General features: G+C 43.9%; 1 protein-coding gene across 6 annotated transcripts in view; it reads left to right on the top strand.

The window, feature by feature from the left end:
- VGLL4 (vestigial like family member 4) overlaps nt 1-17,209 on the top strand; it is a 143,894-nt gene that overhangs the window by 108,263 nt on the left and 18,422 nt on the right. The window contains exon 1 of one of the 6 annotated variants that reach the window (XM_019732659.2): nt 11,720-11,787. The exons of the other annotated variants lie outside the window; for them this stretch is intronic. Within the exon in view, the coding sequence (XP_019588218.2) occupies nt 11,774-11,787 (14 nt within the window). The 5' untranslated portion in view covers nt 11,720-11,773. Of the gene's footprint in view, nt 1-11,719; nt 11,788-17,209 lie in introns of those variants that run through there. 6 annotated transcript variants of the gene reach the window in all.

The following is a 17,209-nucleotide window of genomic DNA, read 5'->3' on the forward strand; positions in this document are numbered from 1 at the left end:
TTCTGTGGTTCTTTTTGTTACAGTAAGCGTGGACGTGGATGGCTTCTCATTTCTCCTCCTCTCTGACACACGCGGTAGCATACTTTATGTACTTATCGGCGCTCTGGTGTTTCCATTCAACAGTATATTGTGGAAATCTTTTCCTGCCTGTCCCTGCTCCTGTTCACCACTGCGTAGGACTCCACTGCGCGATGTGCCCAAGTTCATTCAGCGGATCCCCTTTGCTTGGACATGTAGGCGATGCCCAGGGTTCTAATTGAGAGTGCTGCAGCGGGTAACCTTGCGCGCTTGCAGTGTTTTGCGTTTTCTGTACTAACAGTGTAAAAACTCTTGAAGACTAACGATTGGCGTAGTATAACAGCATGCTAAATTCATATTGGTTTTGAGACTACTCTAGGCTGCTTGTCTGGTAGAACCTAGTCTGAAAGAGTCGTGCGATCTAAGATGACTTTCGGAAACGAAGCAGTTTTTAGCTTTGTGCGTAAAGGTTTGTAGTCGAGTGGTGCAGTGAAGCTTTTTCCCTCAGTCACCTAAGAGGAAGGGATCAAATACTGAATTTTTACTATATACTGGCCCTATGCTGGACACTTTAAATATATTATCTCATTTAACCCTCACAATAAATGTGTCCCTTTAAGATGGTGTGTGTGTGTGTGTGTGTGTAAAAGCTCTATTTACAGAAATTGAAATGAAGGCTTTGAGAAGAAAATGTGTCTGACGTGGTGGCACTGGGATTAACCCTGCTGCCTGGCACCAAAACCAATGATGGTTTGATTATGCCATAGCTCTGTCTTATCCGAGATGGGGTTACATGCACTTAAAGACGGACATCATGTCTTTAGGGTGCCACTTGACCAACGCGGTGTTCCCGCACATGGCAGATGCCAAATAATTTCTGTGTTGAATTGAATTGCACCCACTGTCCAGAGGGAAGGCATCCTCTTTCTGAGGGTGTCCGTTTGCAGAGTGGTTGCCCCTGGCCTCAGAACAGGGCAGAATCCATTCGCTCACACCGGGAGCAAAGCGTGGTCACCAGCCGGTGCTGTACCCAGCTGCTGAATGAGGAAGGGCCCAGGGAAGGAACATGTTGCCTCCTCCGGCTGGTGGTCCTCCTTTGAAATGCTGTCCTGGTGTGAAATGTGTCCACTGTTGTTTTCTTTGCTTCTGTGGCCATGCCTTTGAAGTTTTTGCTCAAGTCTGGTGTAGCCACTTCTGGGTTATCCTTGAGTGTATTATCCAGTCTCGGGAGCGTCTGTTTTCTTTGCTCCTCCACTTTCGCTTCTTCCTTCTCTCTCCTTGGCTATCTTCTTCCCTACACCCTTTATTCTTATTCTTTTTTTCCCCCCTTGGCCCTAGTCACTTCACTCTTTCCTCTATGAAGGTGAGTGAAAAAAGAGGGAAAACAGACAAACTCAAAACCAGTGATTCTTTCAGCTTGACAATAGATTGGATAGAGGGAGCCTTTGAAGTCAAGTGCTGGGCGTATGATAGAAACTCAGTAAAAAAAGAAAAAGGATTGATTATGGCTAAAATGGCTTTGGGAGTTTTCCTCTGCGTTTTATTCTTTGCAGTGGAGTTGATTGTATAAATGGTACCTCAGATGTGCTGCAGTGTGTAGTTCGTGCTATCCCTGCATAACCCTTGGCATAGTATCACACTCCCTTTGGTGACTCTGTTTCTTGTATCTCTTTAGTACCTTTGGTTTGGACATAAAAGTCCATGAAAGTGGAAGAAGTAATCCCTCATTTTAAATTGAAACTAGACCCAGAGGAAATGGAAAAGTTGGGGTTATTTTAGTGCCTTGACCCTCCTGGCACTGGTGGGGGGGCTCTGTAAGGTAAACATTACGTCTTTGTAGACTGAACTTTATGTTACTGTTATGTTCATGTCTACATAAGCCTTAGAGCAGGTAATCTTTGCATCGCTGAGAATGGCGATGGGTCAGGATTCCCAGCATCCAGAGAATCATGACAGCCACTGTGTCAGGACTTAACTAAGAACAGCGACTGTTTATTGAGCCTTGATGTCTGTGTACCAAGCACTGCTTTATGGGCATGGTCATATCGCATCCTCATAACCCTGTGATACGTGGATACTGTTGTTATCCCTGTTTTACAGATGGTAAAACTGAGGCTCAGTGTGGTTCTGGAACTTGTTCAAGGTCACACAGCTAGCTAGTAGATAATGGAGCCAGGAATCCAGACTGTTCCTAGAGCCAGCGCTCTGAGCAACCATGTTTCGTTTATATCAATAGTGTACTTCTGCAGCTGCTATGAATCGTTTGATATAGGACTTTAACGTCTTGTAGTTCTGGACAGTCTATTTAAGCACTCTTAAAATGTACCTAGTTCACTGATGCTTTGGAGATGAGAGGTGGAGACTGTCTGTTTTAGCATGCAGTGGCAAGGATGGCGTGGCAGCTTAAGGTGATGAGGTCGTCGGTACTTCAGAATGCTGCTGCACTAGGAAGCCAGTGCAGTGATGGTTCCTTTCAGAGACCGTGAGAGGAAGAGCTGTTTAGTTCCCCGGAAGAGGCTTGAAATGGTGTCTCTGTACAGGAGAGAACCCGACGAGAATAAACAAGGCTTTCCTTTAGGCTCAGGAAAGTGCTTTTTATAGTGTTCTAGTTCTTGTTGAAAATATCTGACCCCATTTTAAGTTCGTGCACAGTCCAGCAGTAACCTTAGTCTATGAGGTTCAGACTGGCGTGTCTGAAAATTTGCTTTAAGTATATGAACACACATCTTTTTTTTGGTCCCCCCATTTCATAAATCAAGCACTCTCGGACTAGAATCCCTCGGACGATGTGCCTTTTCTCTCTTTTTCTCCCATATCCTTCCTGGCATCGCTGAAACTTGGGAAGTTTTACCCCTGAAATTCTCTGTTCTTTTGTACTTTCACACAGTCTCATAAGGACTCCCACAAGTGTTCTGGGAATTGAAGAGGATATTTTACAGCTTTAATTTTAGTTAACCTAAATGACTAACTCATAAACTGAGATATTGTTAAATAGGGATTTTTTAAAAATCCCCCCCAATGTATAGCAAGTATATATATTTATTTGAAAAAAAAAAATGCATTCGAAGGGAGTGTGGATCTTTAATAAATATTTCACATCCGAGAGGTGTAATCTAAGAACTGTTTCATGTGAGGTTGACTCTGCCCCTCACGCTGTCGCTGGAGCTGTGGGTCAGCCTTTGCGGAGCTGGAAATGAAGCTGGTTTTTTATGGCCGCTCCCATGTGACCTTAAAGGCGCATCTGTGTGTGACATGCAAGTGTTTTGCTAATGAAGTGTGGTACCTTTAAATAAAGGTCACAGGCCTGACCTGTGTTGTGTGGGTTTCTTGTTTGTCAGGCTAGAGGCATTTTCTCATTTTCACAGTTCATCCGAAAACAAAGAACTCCTTATCGGAGCAGGGAGCTGTGCTCTAGAGAGCTGACCTCAGCCTTTTCCCAGCAGGCACCACTTCTGCCTTAAGAGTCCTTGCTGAGAGCTGGAAAGGCAGATAACCATCCTGCTACTGGCATTTTTCTGGCCAAATATCACAGAATGAAGAAATGCTACGAGTGCCAGGAGTCAACGACGCCGAACAAAAAGGACTGTCATCGTTTTATTTCTTGTGTACGTGGGGCACCTCAGTGGTGCTCACCCCTAACACAAAGGTCATAAAAGTGGGACAAGAACCTTGAAAAAAGAGACTTTTTCCTTAGAGAAGAATTAAAGAACATTTGGGATATATCAGAGAGCTTTCATTAGCACATGTAAAGTCGCTTTTTTAAACGACACATTAAAATCGAAAAAAGGAGTGGTGTTAGATTTATGGATTAAGTCAAAAGCATTTGTTCAAAAGTTGACAACACTGGATTTGGCTGTTTCCCTCTCCCGCCCTGATTCTCAGAGCAGTTCAGCTCTTTTTAGAGTGCTGTTTTCTTGAAGAAGCTTCTGCTCTGCGAACACAAATGGCAGCTATTTTTAATACATAGTTAGAGGATTAACCGTGATGTGGCTTTATGACCACGCAGGCCTGCAATACAAAGCCAGTCTGTTCTGAACGTCTGTAGAGTGCTGTCACTTTAGTAGATTTGACTGAGGACCAGAAAGAGGAACGCTGAGAAATGTGCCTGTGTGCGAGTGCTGGCGGCTCTTTTATTTTCCTCTCGGATCTCACTTGTAAATCGATCATTTGCCTGTGCTGCATGCAGCTGGAACAAAGTGAGGTAGTTTACAAGCCCTGTGTTCTGTCTAGTATTGTTTTTATTTAATAAATGCCAGTACTTAGTCTCTGTCTTCCTTGCTAAATCTTTGGGCGTGCACACTCGTTCATTAATTCATTCTCTCTCTCTCTCTCTCCCCATTTTGAAGTATCTTCACAGATTGCCTCCACAGCATAATTAGGGAACTTAATGTTGCAGTAATGTTCTGGGTCTGGCAGTAGCTTGACACCTTGCCAAACAAGGGATCTGAATTCTGGATCCAAGCCTTCATAGCCCCGACAGAAATGAAATGTACTGCAGAATAGAAGGAAACAAATTTTGTTACCATACTCTCCTCTAAATCATCTCATGTCATGCCTTCCCTTCCTTGAAGAGACCTAAGAAATACAACTATTGGACCCACATAGAAACCAGCTCCAGAAACTGGGTCAAAGCCACGTGGAAGAAACAAACCCACTCTTACTATGTCAGGTCACTTTAGAAGCAAGTCCGAGAGCTGAAAGCTCATTGCTTCCCTAAATTTGGCTTTGTCCTTGAACCTATCAAATGGTTATGGAGTTTTCTAACTCTTGAGCAGTGATTTCCTTGGCTACACGACACGTCTTGGGGATTCAAAGCACCACGGCCCATAGATTGTCTTAGAACATTCTTGCCTCGAGATCCTTGAAGGAAAAAGAGTGCTCTCTGGCCGAATTTGGGAGGGCCCCAACCTGGTCTTTGGGTGTGCTCGTGCTCGTTAGCACGGTTCAGACTTCGAGAAGTCCAGTGTACAGAAACACTGGTTAACCCAGGGTTTCTCAAATGTAACTGGCCATGGAATCCTTTGTCCCTATTAGAAATATTCCACAGAGCATACTTGCCTAGCAAAATAGCATTTTATTTGGTTTCAAAATCCTACTATAAATGTTCAGACTCCCAAAGCTTGGTGCTGCCCAGCTTAACTATTGTAATGCTTGTGTAATTCCTTGAGTTGGGACTACTGGGTGCCATCTTTCGTGCCTGGGGCTTTCAGGGAATTTCACTGAGGCCAGAGACACTGAGGAAGCTGGAGAGCCTGTCCTCTCTCGGCCTTGTGTCCCCGTCTTCCATTCCTACCTCTCTCCTTCCCTCCAAGCTGTTTCCAGAGAGCCGGTCATCTCCACTTCCGTAGCCACTCTCCAGTCCAGTGCTGTGATCCCTACAAACAATTTTAATGAACGTCCTCTCCCTCATTCACCGGTGACCTACAGATCAGGGGGCAACCTGCAATTCCTTAGCTTATGTGACTTCCTCTTCCTCGTAAGTCTCTTTCCCCTTGGTTTCCATGGCCCTTTTCTTGCTGTGGCCATTCCACGTAGGATCTTTCAGAGTCGTCATCATTGCCAGTCTTCAGAGCTCCGTGCGTCTCACTGTACACACTCTACTAGTGAAGTCACATGCCAACTCCTGGCTCGGAGGATCCCCACATCTTGATGTCTAGCTGAGACCTAACCTTCACACCCACGCAGAGCTGTCCACCTTGTAGGTGTTGTGTGCACCTCAAGTTCAGTGCTGCTTCACTGGAACTGATTTTCATTGCGCTGTTCTTCTGCCATCACTTTCCCAAGTCCGTCCCCCATGATGGGGGACAGCGATCGCTTGCCCTGGAAGTCAACTCTTCCCTTCTTCCATTTCGTCTCCCAGATCAAATCCATTGCCACCTGCTGTGGAGTCAGTCTGGCAAGTGTTTGCCGCGTAGGAACTGGCCAAGGCTATGGCTTAGACCTCCATTTCCACAGCAGCGCCCTCCTGATCTTGGCACTTTGGTGCCAGAAGGTTTCTGAAGTTATACTCTTTGCTTGGAATTCTTCCATGGCTCCCAGTCAGCTCCAGGAACCCCTGGACAGACGGCCGTCTACAGGAGCTTCTGCCCGGGTGCCCTGCCTTGCTGATGTGAGCCCGCGGGTCCCCTCCTGTGCTTGTCCTCTCTCCTTGCCTCTCCTCTTGGCAAATGGTGAGTCCTTCTGCTTCAAGATGATCCCTTCTTTGTATAAAATGATGATACTTTGGTGTAATCATGTGCCCACCTGTCTGTCCCACTCCCCAGACTGCAAATCCCTCCAGGCCATGGGCTGAGTCTTAACTCGTGTCTGTCGCACAAACACTATTCCCTTTGACTGGGAAAGATGATAAGAATTGCTTTCAAATACGTAATCAACTCTGAGTGGCACCACTTCTTATGCTCTGATTTTCCCCCTGTAGCCTTGGTGTTTACTTCAGGGAACATGCTGGAACAGAGAGAGTCCTACCAGCGGGACCTCCACTGCCTTCCTTCTCCACCCCTAGTACCCCCCCACCCCCCCCACCCCCGCTGCAAACAGAAGTGCAAATTCCCGGTACCTGCTCAAGTGCACAGTTTACATTCTGAATCACTAGCCCGACTGATGATGCTTTTTTGGATCAAATAATTTTGTCCCAGTATTGACTCTGAGTATAAGCCTTTGGAGTTTCTTTGTATGAATGAAAATTTTTTTCCCTCTCCTCTGTTTATATTTCTTCTTATGCTTCTTGCTCCGCTCCCATTGTAAACATAGGTAAGGTTTATGGAAGTGAGAAATTCAATTTAGTTGTGTTCACCTCACAGGTCACGGAGATGGCCAGACATTCCTTCTGGGTGGAAATCGACCGAAAGAGTAGATCTGTTCATACTAGAAAAGCATGCAAGTTCTCTGCCCACGTGTTTACCACTTCCGATGTTTTTCAAATCCACCTAAAAAGTTCTCAAAGCCAAAGTGTTTTTCAACTATTTTCTAATAGATGTATTGTGTTTATTTTATTTGTGTGTGGTAACGTTGGGCTTGCATTGCTAATAGCCGTACTTCCCTGTATTCTGGTAATGACACTGCATCATTTTGTGTTAGGCTGCAGCTTTAGAGCAAGTTGTATTAAATGATTGAAACACAGACACCCAGTGTTCTCTAGAAGTGTGTGTGACATGGATATGTCTTGAAAATGGAGACACTGTTGAAAGGGCCTGACGGTCATGAAGCTCCGCAATTAGCAGGTCTTTCCTGATAGCCTGTTTGGAAGACATGGCCAAGTGTATTTTGGGCTGTGTCTCTGGGTCCTTTTTGACTACAAGATAAAATTCCAGGACTTGGGTGATCTGTCCTAAATGCCCTTTCCCAGTATTGTTTCTTACTAGATGGCCTCCTCGGACACTGATTGTCTAAAGACTCCTTACCCACGGATTTATTTAAATGTCTGCTTCGCCTTTCAGCGAGCTACGTAGAGAGTAAGAAGGAACTCTCACAGTTCAGGGAGGATTGTCTAACCTGCCTTGTGACTTTCAGTTTGAGGCTAATATTTGAAACCAACGTTTCCATTGCCCATGGCATCGTAATCTGTATGGCGTGCTCCTCTGCATGGCATCCTGACATCCCTGTGTCAGCTCTTTGAGAAGACTCTTCAAGGGCTGCAACATCCCACACTGCCTGTCCGTTAAGTGAGATAGTTCTAAACATTCCATCCAAATTTGGTGAAAATTTGACCCTCCATCGTTTTCTCCCTCCCAACTTTTTAGTTTGTAAAAAGTTCAGAAACATTGACCAACTAGTATAATGAGCACCCATGTATCGTTCACTAGATTCACCAGTTGTTAATATTCTGCCTCACTTGCCTTTTCTTTTGTGTGTTGTAGGCAACGATATGATCATATATACATCATATAAACATACATTTATTTTCACATTCAATAATGCCCTTCCTAGATGTTTTCTTTTCAATTCAGGATTCAGTTAGGAACCACACATTACATTTGGTTGTAGTGTCTTTTATTGATCTTTAACCTAGAATAGTTATTCCCACTTTGCGGGGGTGGGTGGTAGTGGTGTTTTTGGTGGGAAAGGGAAGGGGGCCTCCCGACAGGGGCTGACCTGGAGTGCAGGCCCTTGTGAGGTCTCCCTGTGGAACGCCAGCTGGGCCAGTGGCGGGGAGATTGTCTGTCAACCCTGGAAGGGATGACGTTGTGTATGATGATAAATAAATGAACTATTCAGATATGTGTGTGGTGGTTATGTGGTAGGAAGTATGAATTCTGAAAAAGGGACAAGGGAAAGGGAGAGAGAAGTGTTGAAAGAGGAGGGAAAGGATTGGGAACGCAAGATGGCTGAGCTGCATGGAACAAGTTAAAATTTTTATGCCTGCTCTAAGATAAATTACCATTTCGTAATTTTGTATTACTACCTCAAAGGCTCATTTCTATTTCTAGCCAACAATTCCAACAGTTTTACTTAAAAAAAAAGAAAATCCAGTACCTTCACTTAGTCATGGCACAGTGGTGCAGTCCCTGTTCCTTTTCTCCGTGAACCTACAAAATCCAATACAAACCCTAGTAGATTGGATTCTTGTAGGAGCCCCAGTTGTTTAGAATAATTCATCTGAAGTTCGGGTGAAGTTTCTTGACTGAAAACTGGTGGCATTTGTGTGTGTGTTGGGGGGGGGGGGTCCTTCTGATTTTCAGCAGCACATGTGATATCTCATAAACACAATCTCAGAATTTGTAAGACTTGATGTTAGTAGCTCTTTAAGGGTGCTGTGATTGGAGACGGGTGGACAGTTGACCCTTAAACAACACGGGTTTGAACTGCGTGGGTCCACTTACACACAGATTTTTTTTTTTCAATAAATATATTGGGAAATTTTTTGGAGATGTGCCACAATTTGAAAAAACTCTCCGATGGACCATGTAGCCTAGAAATACTGAAAAAATGGAGAAAAGGTGAGGTATGTCACAAATGCATACACGGTACCTGCGTGTTTTCTTTTCCTTTTGATTTTCTTAATAACATTTGCTTTTCTCTAGCTTTATTGTAAGAATGCAGTATATATAATACATATAACATACAAACTGTGTTCATTGACTGTATGTTATCGGTAAGGCTTCCTGCCAACAATAGGCTAGTAGTAGGCTATTAGTAGTTAAGTTTTGGGGGCATCATAAGTTTTACATGGATTTTCTACTGCGCGGGGGTGGGGGGAGTGGGTCGGCACCCCTAACCCTTATGTTATTCAAGGGTCACCTCTATATGCAGGACCTAGAAAGGGACAGTGTTTCTCATGGTCCCTGAGGGGTAGCATAGTGGTTGACAGTGGTGTCCCCAGCCCAGCCTCTTGCCCCAGTGCTGGGAGAAGACAGGTGAACTGGAGCAGCAGCAATCGGGGGTGCGGTTCACAGGAGCACAGAGCTCCTTCCGCCTCCTGTGGCAGAGGCCCCCAGGGCTGCGTCCTTTTTTCCCTTTTCAGGGATTGGTCATTTAACTCTTCATTTCCAAGAAATGGAGCAGGTATTGTTCCCGTCAGCCCCCACTTCCTTTTTCAGCTAGCTGGCCTTGTTTTATGTTGCTTGTGACCAAGAGCGCTTGTTAACAAATGCAGGTAGTATTGGGGCTGTTGGCAGTGTTTCGCTGCCACGTGCAGAACTTCCGGGACTATCACTGTGTTTCCATCCTGTCCATATCTCATATTTCCCATTTTTCTAGAAGTGGAATTTCTGGGTTAGAGGGCACCCAGGTTTGCTTCACTGAGGTCTGCCGGCTTGGTGTATCTAGAAGCGCTGCTGATTTCCTTTCCTACTAGCAACTGTATGTGTGTGTCTCATCCTACATCATCACAAAGGTGACTGTCATCATGTATTTAATTTTTGCAAGTTTCATAGGGGAATCACCATGTAGTGACTTGCACTCCCCTTCCCCCCTTTCCTTTCTGCTGGTAGGGACCGTGAACGATCTTTTCACATGCTTATTGGTCATTTGAATTTCTTTTTTTGTTGTGTTTGTGACTGTTTATGTCTTTTTTAAAAATTACTGTATTCATCTTTTTTCTATTGATATGTTACAACTCTTCATGTTAAGGATCCTCCAGCAGATGTGTTAGGAAAATACCCAGTCTCCTAATTTATTTGCTGGTATATTACTTATATCCAATATTTCCCAAGTGCCTACTTTGTTGGTGGTGTTGGGGGCGTGGAGGTGAAGGAGTCAGCCTTGGTTAGGGAAAGGATCTTAGCTGTACCTGAGGAAGGTCAAGATGGGATGATGTGTGGGCAGAGCAGGGAGTTGCCCGCACCCTCAGAAGGCTTTGGCCACCGTCGGCGTCCCAGTCAGGAACAGGGGCACTGCCATCTTCATGACAAAATAGGATTGCGGCCGTTTCCTGCCTTGTCTGCTTTTTCTCCCCCTTCCAGCTCAGGGACATTCCCTCACCCCCACCCACCCCCCACTATCTCACTGAGCACCGAGCACCTTGAGTGGTCAGAAAGCTTTTCGTATTTGTTTTAATAGTCCCTTGTTGAGTACCATAAGCAAGCTCTGAAATCAAAAGTTTAAATTGTTTTTATTTAACCATTTTACCAGATGTTTCCTGTGGTTTGACAGATGTACCGTTTACTCGAAAGTTAAACTCCTGAGATTTTGAATGTTATGGACACTGTTGCCATAGACAATCATTCCGTCAGGGCAGGATTTGGACGGCAACTTTCGCATCATTTTTTGGGTTGAAAATGTGTTTTTCCCCAGGACAGAAATGCTTGTCTTCGTACTCTGCTTTTATCTTCTTGGTTACAACTCTAATCTCTGGTTTAGAAAGACTGTAACTGGTTGACTGGAGTTGATTCCAGTGAACACCGCTGTGCCTCAGTGGATATTACGTTCTGAACGCAGCTGGACTCAGTTACATCTCGGTTTTGTTTGCAAAACTCTGCTAGGATGAAAAGAACTCAGGTAAAACTTGAATGTGGGCTGAAAATCGGACTGCTGCTTCACTTCTGAGGGCTAGTTAACACTGGGGTATGGTGAAGAAAGCTGCAGACGTGGCCGTTTTTTTTGCACCCACCTACAGCCTGTCAAGACCAACCAAGGATCCCTTTGGTGACTTGGCCTGCCCCAGGCCTGCAGTCAGCGTTTCTCTGCAGCCCAAGAGTCCAAAGAGAAAAGAGCCTCTCATCCAGGATTCTGCTGGTGGGAGGAAAGCAGGAGGAAGTTGCTTCCTACAAAACACAAGTGAGACCGTAGTTGTGGCTGCAGCGGAGGGAAAAAAACAGGGATTTTTGACATTCCTTCTCCGAAGGGTCAGCTGCAAGAGTGCTGTGGGCTTGCATGCATTGTTGTGTCAGAGCTGGCTCCCTTCTCCAGCAGCCTTCCTCTTCTGTGTTTTGTTTAGCCTTATTTTAGAGTTTTATAAAAGCCTTATGTTATGGAAGATGGAGAAACAAAGAAAGAGGAAATCGCATACTGTAATTCTGACAGCAGATCTATTTTCTCACAAAATGGAACTGTAATGATGCATGTAACATTTTGGCAAGACACCCTCTGTAAATAAACCCTCCCAGGAGTTGCTAACCTATCCCAGGACCCAAAGGAAACTTTTCTTGTGGCTTGGGGGCAGGCAGGCCCCTTACCTTGCAAGTCTCCTTTCGGCTGGGGACTTTTATTCTGACAGGCGTTCTGCCTATCCCGTTTGTGCCTGGGACTGCCTGCCAAGTTTGTGAGGCCCAAGGCTTTTTTGTGGGAGGACGCTGGGCTGTCTTCATGCTCTTTGGCAATGATTAAAGTGAGGTTAGTACCAAAAACCCTTTCATTTTATTCCCTTATCCTTGCTTTTTCAAACCAGATGGCAACCCTGTATTTTCAGCTGTAATTAATTTAAACTATGAGGCAGCAAGTGCTGGGAGAGGTAGAGTTGATTTTGCTCAGAAGGGACAGCAGTGATTTTCCTTCTCATCCCTCACCCCTCACTAAATGGCACCTTGTCCCAATCACATCCATGTCATGTGCAGTTTCTTCTGAGGGGACAGGAAGGAGAGAGAAGCCTGTTAATGGGGCTGCAGGGCTGGCCGCCGATTACACGTGTGAGCGGGAAGGGTTAATGCACACTAGTAATTGTTTCCTTAATGGGTTGGAAGTAACCAAGTTTCAGGTGATGGCTGACATGTTATGGCCAGGCTGGGCTATCATGTGACTCCTCCAAACAATGGCGCATAGTTTGAGTGGCTGCTGATTTGGGGAGTACAGGGTGCTTTTTCTTCCCACTCAGTTCAACTGCCAGGATCGCCTCCAAAAGGGGGTATGTTTTCGGTTTAACATTTATTCTTAAAGAAAATTACAAGGGAAATAAAAGCACTTGGCCACAATTGAAGTCTGGAGGTTTTGACCTCAGCTATTTGACCACTTCCCTCGATGGAAATTTTACTTGAGTCCCTACTCTGTAAGTTGCTTTAGTGCACAGGATCCTGTAGAGATTGAGAGATCCTTCACATTTAATAGAAAAATAAATGTTTTTGTTTAATCTCTCAGTGACTTGTAAAGTAACTCCACGGAGCAGTCACTGCTCCCACCCTTTTCTCCCCTGAGGGAGGGAGGTTAAAGCGGAGAGGGAAGTAATTGACTCCTTGAGAGCCGGTGTCCAGTACCCTCACCTGCCTGCACAGATAGGTGCAGCGGGGTTTTCGTTTCGTCATTTGAGAAACCCCTTTTTCTGGGCAGTACGGAGGAGTTGCAGATTGAAGAAGATCTGCTGATGATAATACATGTGCAGAGCACTTTGTAAAACTGTACGCTGATGTTTTACAAATGGTAGTTATTGCTATGTATTATTAACACTAGCCATTCTTGGATGACATGAAGTAATTTTTAAAGGCCCATCGTGAGAAATGAGAACCACAGATATTGGGCTTGTGAGTTTCCACAATGCCCACTTTTGGTTGCAACCTCATTGGCTGTGTGTGCTTACATTTGCTGAATTTAGTGAGCTGGGTGATGGATGTTCTTTGTTTATTTAATTTTTATGTCAAATGTTTACATAATTCATGAGCATTTCTCTCATGAACCACTTGGACTGTCTACAGAGGCTTGCATTTTGTTGTCGTGTTGTGGGCCAGACCCAACCTTTTGCAACCTTTTTGTTTTGCTCTAGTAGGGAGGGACAAACAGGTAGTGAAAAATGCATCCTGTAGTTCCAAACTCTTTTACTACCAATGATTTGTCAAAACTTCTAAGGATTGAAAAGTAAACAGAATTACCATATGATCCAGCAAGTCCACTTATGGGTATATACCCAAAAGAATTGAAAGCAGGATCTCAAGGAGATATTTGTACACTCGTGTTCATAACAGCATTATTCACAAATGCCAAAAAGCTGGAAACAACCCAAGTGTCCATCACTGGATGAATAAACAAAATGTGCTCTATACGCACAATGGAATATTATTCAGCCTTGAAAAGGAACAAAATTCTGACACAGGCTACACATTGGACAAACCTTGAAAACATGCTAAGTGAAATGTTCTAGTCACAAAAGGACAAATAGTGTATGATTACACTTATGTGAGGAATCATTCATAGAGACATAGAATCGTGGTTGCCAGGCGCTGGGGTGGAGGGAAGGAGAATGGGGGCTTAGTTTTTAATGGGGACAGAGTTTCAGATTGGAAAGATGAAAAAGTTCTGGAGGTAGATGGTGGTGATGGTTGCACTGCAATGGGAATATATTTAATGCCACCAAATGGTATAGTTAAAAATGACCAAAATGGTAAGTTTTATGTCTATTTTACCACAGTAAAAAAGATAAAATAGCCTCTAAGGACTAATGAGTAACTTTATTTAGTTGAACTGAATAAACAATAATGAATCTATTATGTGTTAAGCCTTTGTATTCCGTGCTCAGCTGGGATGAGTGATGCACAAGGAGGGTGTGAGCAGTTTGGGGACAGAAGTTCAGTTTTCTGAGGACGTGATATGAAGCGTCTGATTGATAATAGAGTCGCAGTGTGATGACTCTTGAGGGGGGTAATTCTAATTTAAAGGGTAGTTAGGGTTCACCATTACCATCTGGTTTTGGAAGGCCGTCCTCACACATGAACAGGAAAGTAAGTGTGTGTCCCTTGGGGTGTTGGGGGGTGGCAGTCATGGATTTCCTAAAGGTATTTTTAGAATCATGAACTCGAGTTTGGGGGAAATGCCCTTTCAGTGCTGAATGGAACCATCAGGTTCCCCTAGGTTCCTTTCCTCCCTCCTTTTCAAGGGTTCCAGCATTTGGATTGAATGTGTTTTAATAGCCAGGGGACTGCTTTTCAGTGATAGAGATGCTACAGTAAAGCTAAGCAGGGAATGTCGGTTCTTAATTCTCTGAAGAGTTTCAAAAATGAGAATATTTGTAAAGAAATGGAGTTTTATAACTCGGAAAAAAATAAAGTAGGCTGTCAGTACTGTTTTTTTTTTTTTTTAGGTCCTTTGGAAACTTTGCTGTAAAAAGAGATTGATTGGTAATTTGTTTGTTAATTGTCACTATGTTAGAAGCCTTTCTAAACACCCGAGGGTCCTCGAAATAATCTTTAATTCAAATCTTGTTCCTATCATGTAATCTAAGTGAAGAAAAAATAGCTCAGCCAATCTTTTCCTCTAGTTTTTGGAAACATGGAGTTCAATCCAGACACTGCCTGGCTTCTCAGAGGGAATTAGTGTACAACGTAATTTGCTCTCAGATGAAAGGTCCTTAGGTTCGTCAACAATTTTGTAATTAATAATGGCAATAATTAATAATTTAATATTAACAGTAACAACTATTTTAAAGAATATTTGGTAGATGTCTTAATAATATCTTTTATTAGATGAGTTTTTAATCACTTTATGTACTCAATACTTAAGTTCTCAAACCTTTTAGTATAGTTAGAATTCCACTCAATAATTTAATTTTGCCTGCCAAGTGTCTGATGTCAGTCAGGGTAGGTGGGTAGCTTTAAAAGGAAAATTGGCTTTCTAATTTTTTTTCATGTTAAATAAATGTACGGAATTAGAGGTTACCCTCTAATATCCTAAGGCCATGAAATAATCTGGAACTGGTTACCACCACCATCAAGGCTGGACACCTGGGAAGGCCGCTGGCACTCACCTGTAGGAACACGATTCTGTAGGGGAGGAGGGAATGCCAACAAACCCCACAGCATAGGAAGAAAATTGGATAGTTTGTTTCGATAGGCATGCATGTGTGATACGTATCTATGTAGTAACTCATTTATATCTCTAGGCAGTACGGGGTCACAAATATAACTGAATCAAGAGAAAGGAAAACAAGTAGAATTTTCGGTGGCCACACACTTCATGTGCGTGGGACAGGGCTGTGGAAGTAGCTGTTGGCATCGTGAGGAGCTGTTAGAGGAGAGCTGTAGTGGACTCTGGGCCCTGGAATAATCTTGATTTCGAATGTTCTATTCTGTTTACTTTAGTTCTTACTCTTACTGAACCTTATGCCCTGATTTTTGGTTCAGAAATATGTTCCCATTAATTGAAGGGACTTATCTTTTCTTGCGTGCTCTCTTATTTAGATCACACGTGGAGTAGTGGGAATGTTTATTTGGAGAGTGGGGAGTTGGGTGACAGGGCAGTGAGGGCTCTGGTGTAGGATCATCGGGAGGGATTCTTGTTTGTGAAGAGAATTCTGGGCATGGCAGGCCTGACAGAGAGGCAGTTTTCCAGTAGTTGGAAGAAGAAATAGACTTTGAGTTTTTCCAAAGGGCTGACCTTTGACCCAAGAATCATACTGGAAAGCAGATTTCATTCATTATGAGGAAAAACCTTTTACTGAAGCTTTTCAATAGTCGAGGGAACTGCTTAAAGGGAAAGTAAGTGCCTGCCTGTATGGCAGTCTTTTAGGGGTGCTGCCTTTCCTCTTCCTTCTCGTGTATTCAGACATTTCACCATGAAGCGCTTTTCCTCTGAGTAGGACAAAGCATCCAATCTTTTCACTAAATGGTTTTCTAATATTTTCCAGCAATTTGCTGGAAAATGTGGACTACAAGCTAAGAGTGAGCCTTCAAAAGAATTTAAATGGCATTGTGAAAGCTGGCTTGGTACCAACCCAGAAGAATGAAAGCGGAAATGACAGTTTTTTGAAGGGGTTTTCAGACCATTAGTTTCTGGTGGGTTTGTGATGACTGGAGTTCTTTCTCTGGTCACCCCTGAACCAGGTCCTGCCCTGTAGCTCACGAATGCCTCTGTCTTATAGTGGGTGCTGTTTTTCCCTAAGATTGGTTTGCTTTGGGTTGGTTTGTTCATAAATTAGTTATTCTTTGCCAGGCACCATGGTTGATACTGACTTACAGAAACTCCTGGGCAGTGCAGTGTGCGTAGATCCCTTTTCCTAGTTTGTTTCACTCCAGGCCTGTCTAGAAGGAACTGGTCTTCTCTGAGTCTCGGGTTGGTGGACGGCTAAGCATGAACAACTGAGCTTCTGGGCGCTGCTGTCCGAGCTGGTGCAGACACTGTTCTGTTAAAATCCGGCTCTGGACAGTCTCATTGGGCAAATCCCCAGGCTTCCACCCTTTCTCTAGCCGTCTCAAATGGTCCTTAAAGGATAGCCAAGCAAACTGTCACCATGTTGTTACACCTCTGTTGTGTGGAGAAATAGATGAGCTTTCCTAGGTTTTTGTCCACCTCAGACATTGTAGCTCAGTTACAGAAGGAAGACATAATGTTTTCCATCCCTTCTCTGGTGCAAAGACTCTGTTTAATGCCAAAAATATGATAGTGGTTGTAGTTTTTAAATATCATTCATTGAGAGAATACATAATGGCAAAAATGACTACAAATTTAGTAGCAGTAGGAATTTTAAATTAATTTATATTTTATTAGTCTCAGCCACATCTCCATTCATGTGAAAATGCTTGAGGGGCCACATGTGAGGCGTGTGATCCGTTCCGTCCGTAAGCAGTGCTTGGTTGTGCACATGGGTCCCTGCCCGTTTGTCCCCAGGACAAGTCCCCCAGGCCCGGTCCTCAGGTGAAGGCCCACTGCTTTCTTGGTCACAGTTTCTAACATGACAGGCGAGATACTTTACCAGACACATTCTCAAGGGTTGACCTCTTTTTTCAAACTGTAGTTTTTCCTCTTGTCTCAGCTAATGATGGAAAACATGTGTGGACAGTTGTAGTCAAAGAAAACTGGTATCTTATTTACACAGAACTGAGCAGTGCAGAAATGGGAA

This window comes from Rhinolophus sinicus, linkage group LG10 (assembly GCF_036562045.2).
Source record: "Rhinolophus sinicus isolate RSC01 linkage group LG10, ASM3656204v1, whole genome shotgun sequence".
Classification (NCBI taxonomy): Eukaryota; Metazoa; Chordata; class Mammalia; order Chiroptera; family Rhinolophidae; genus Rhinolophus; species Rhinolophus sinicus.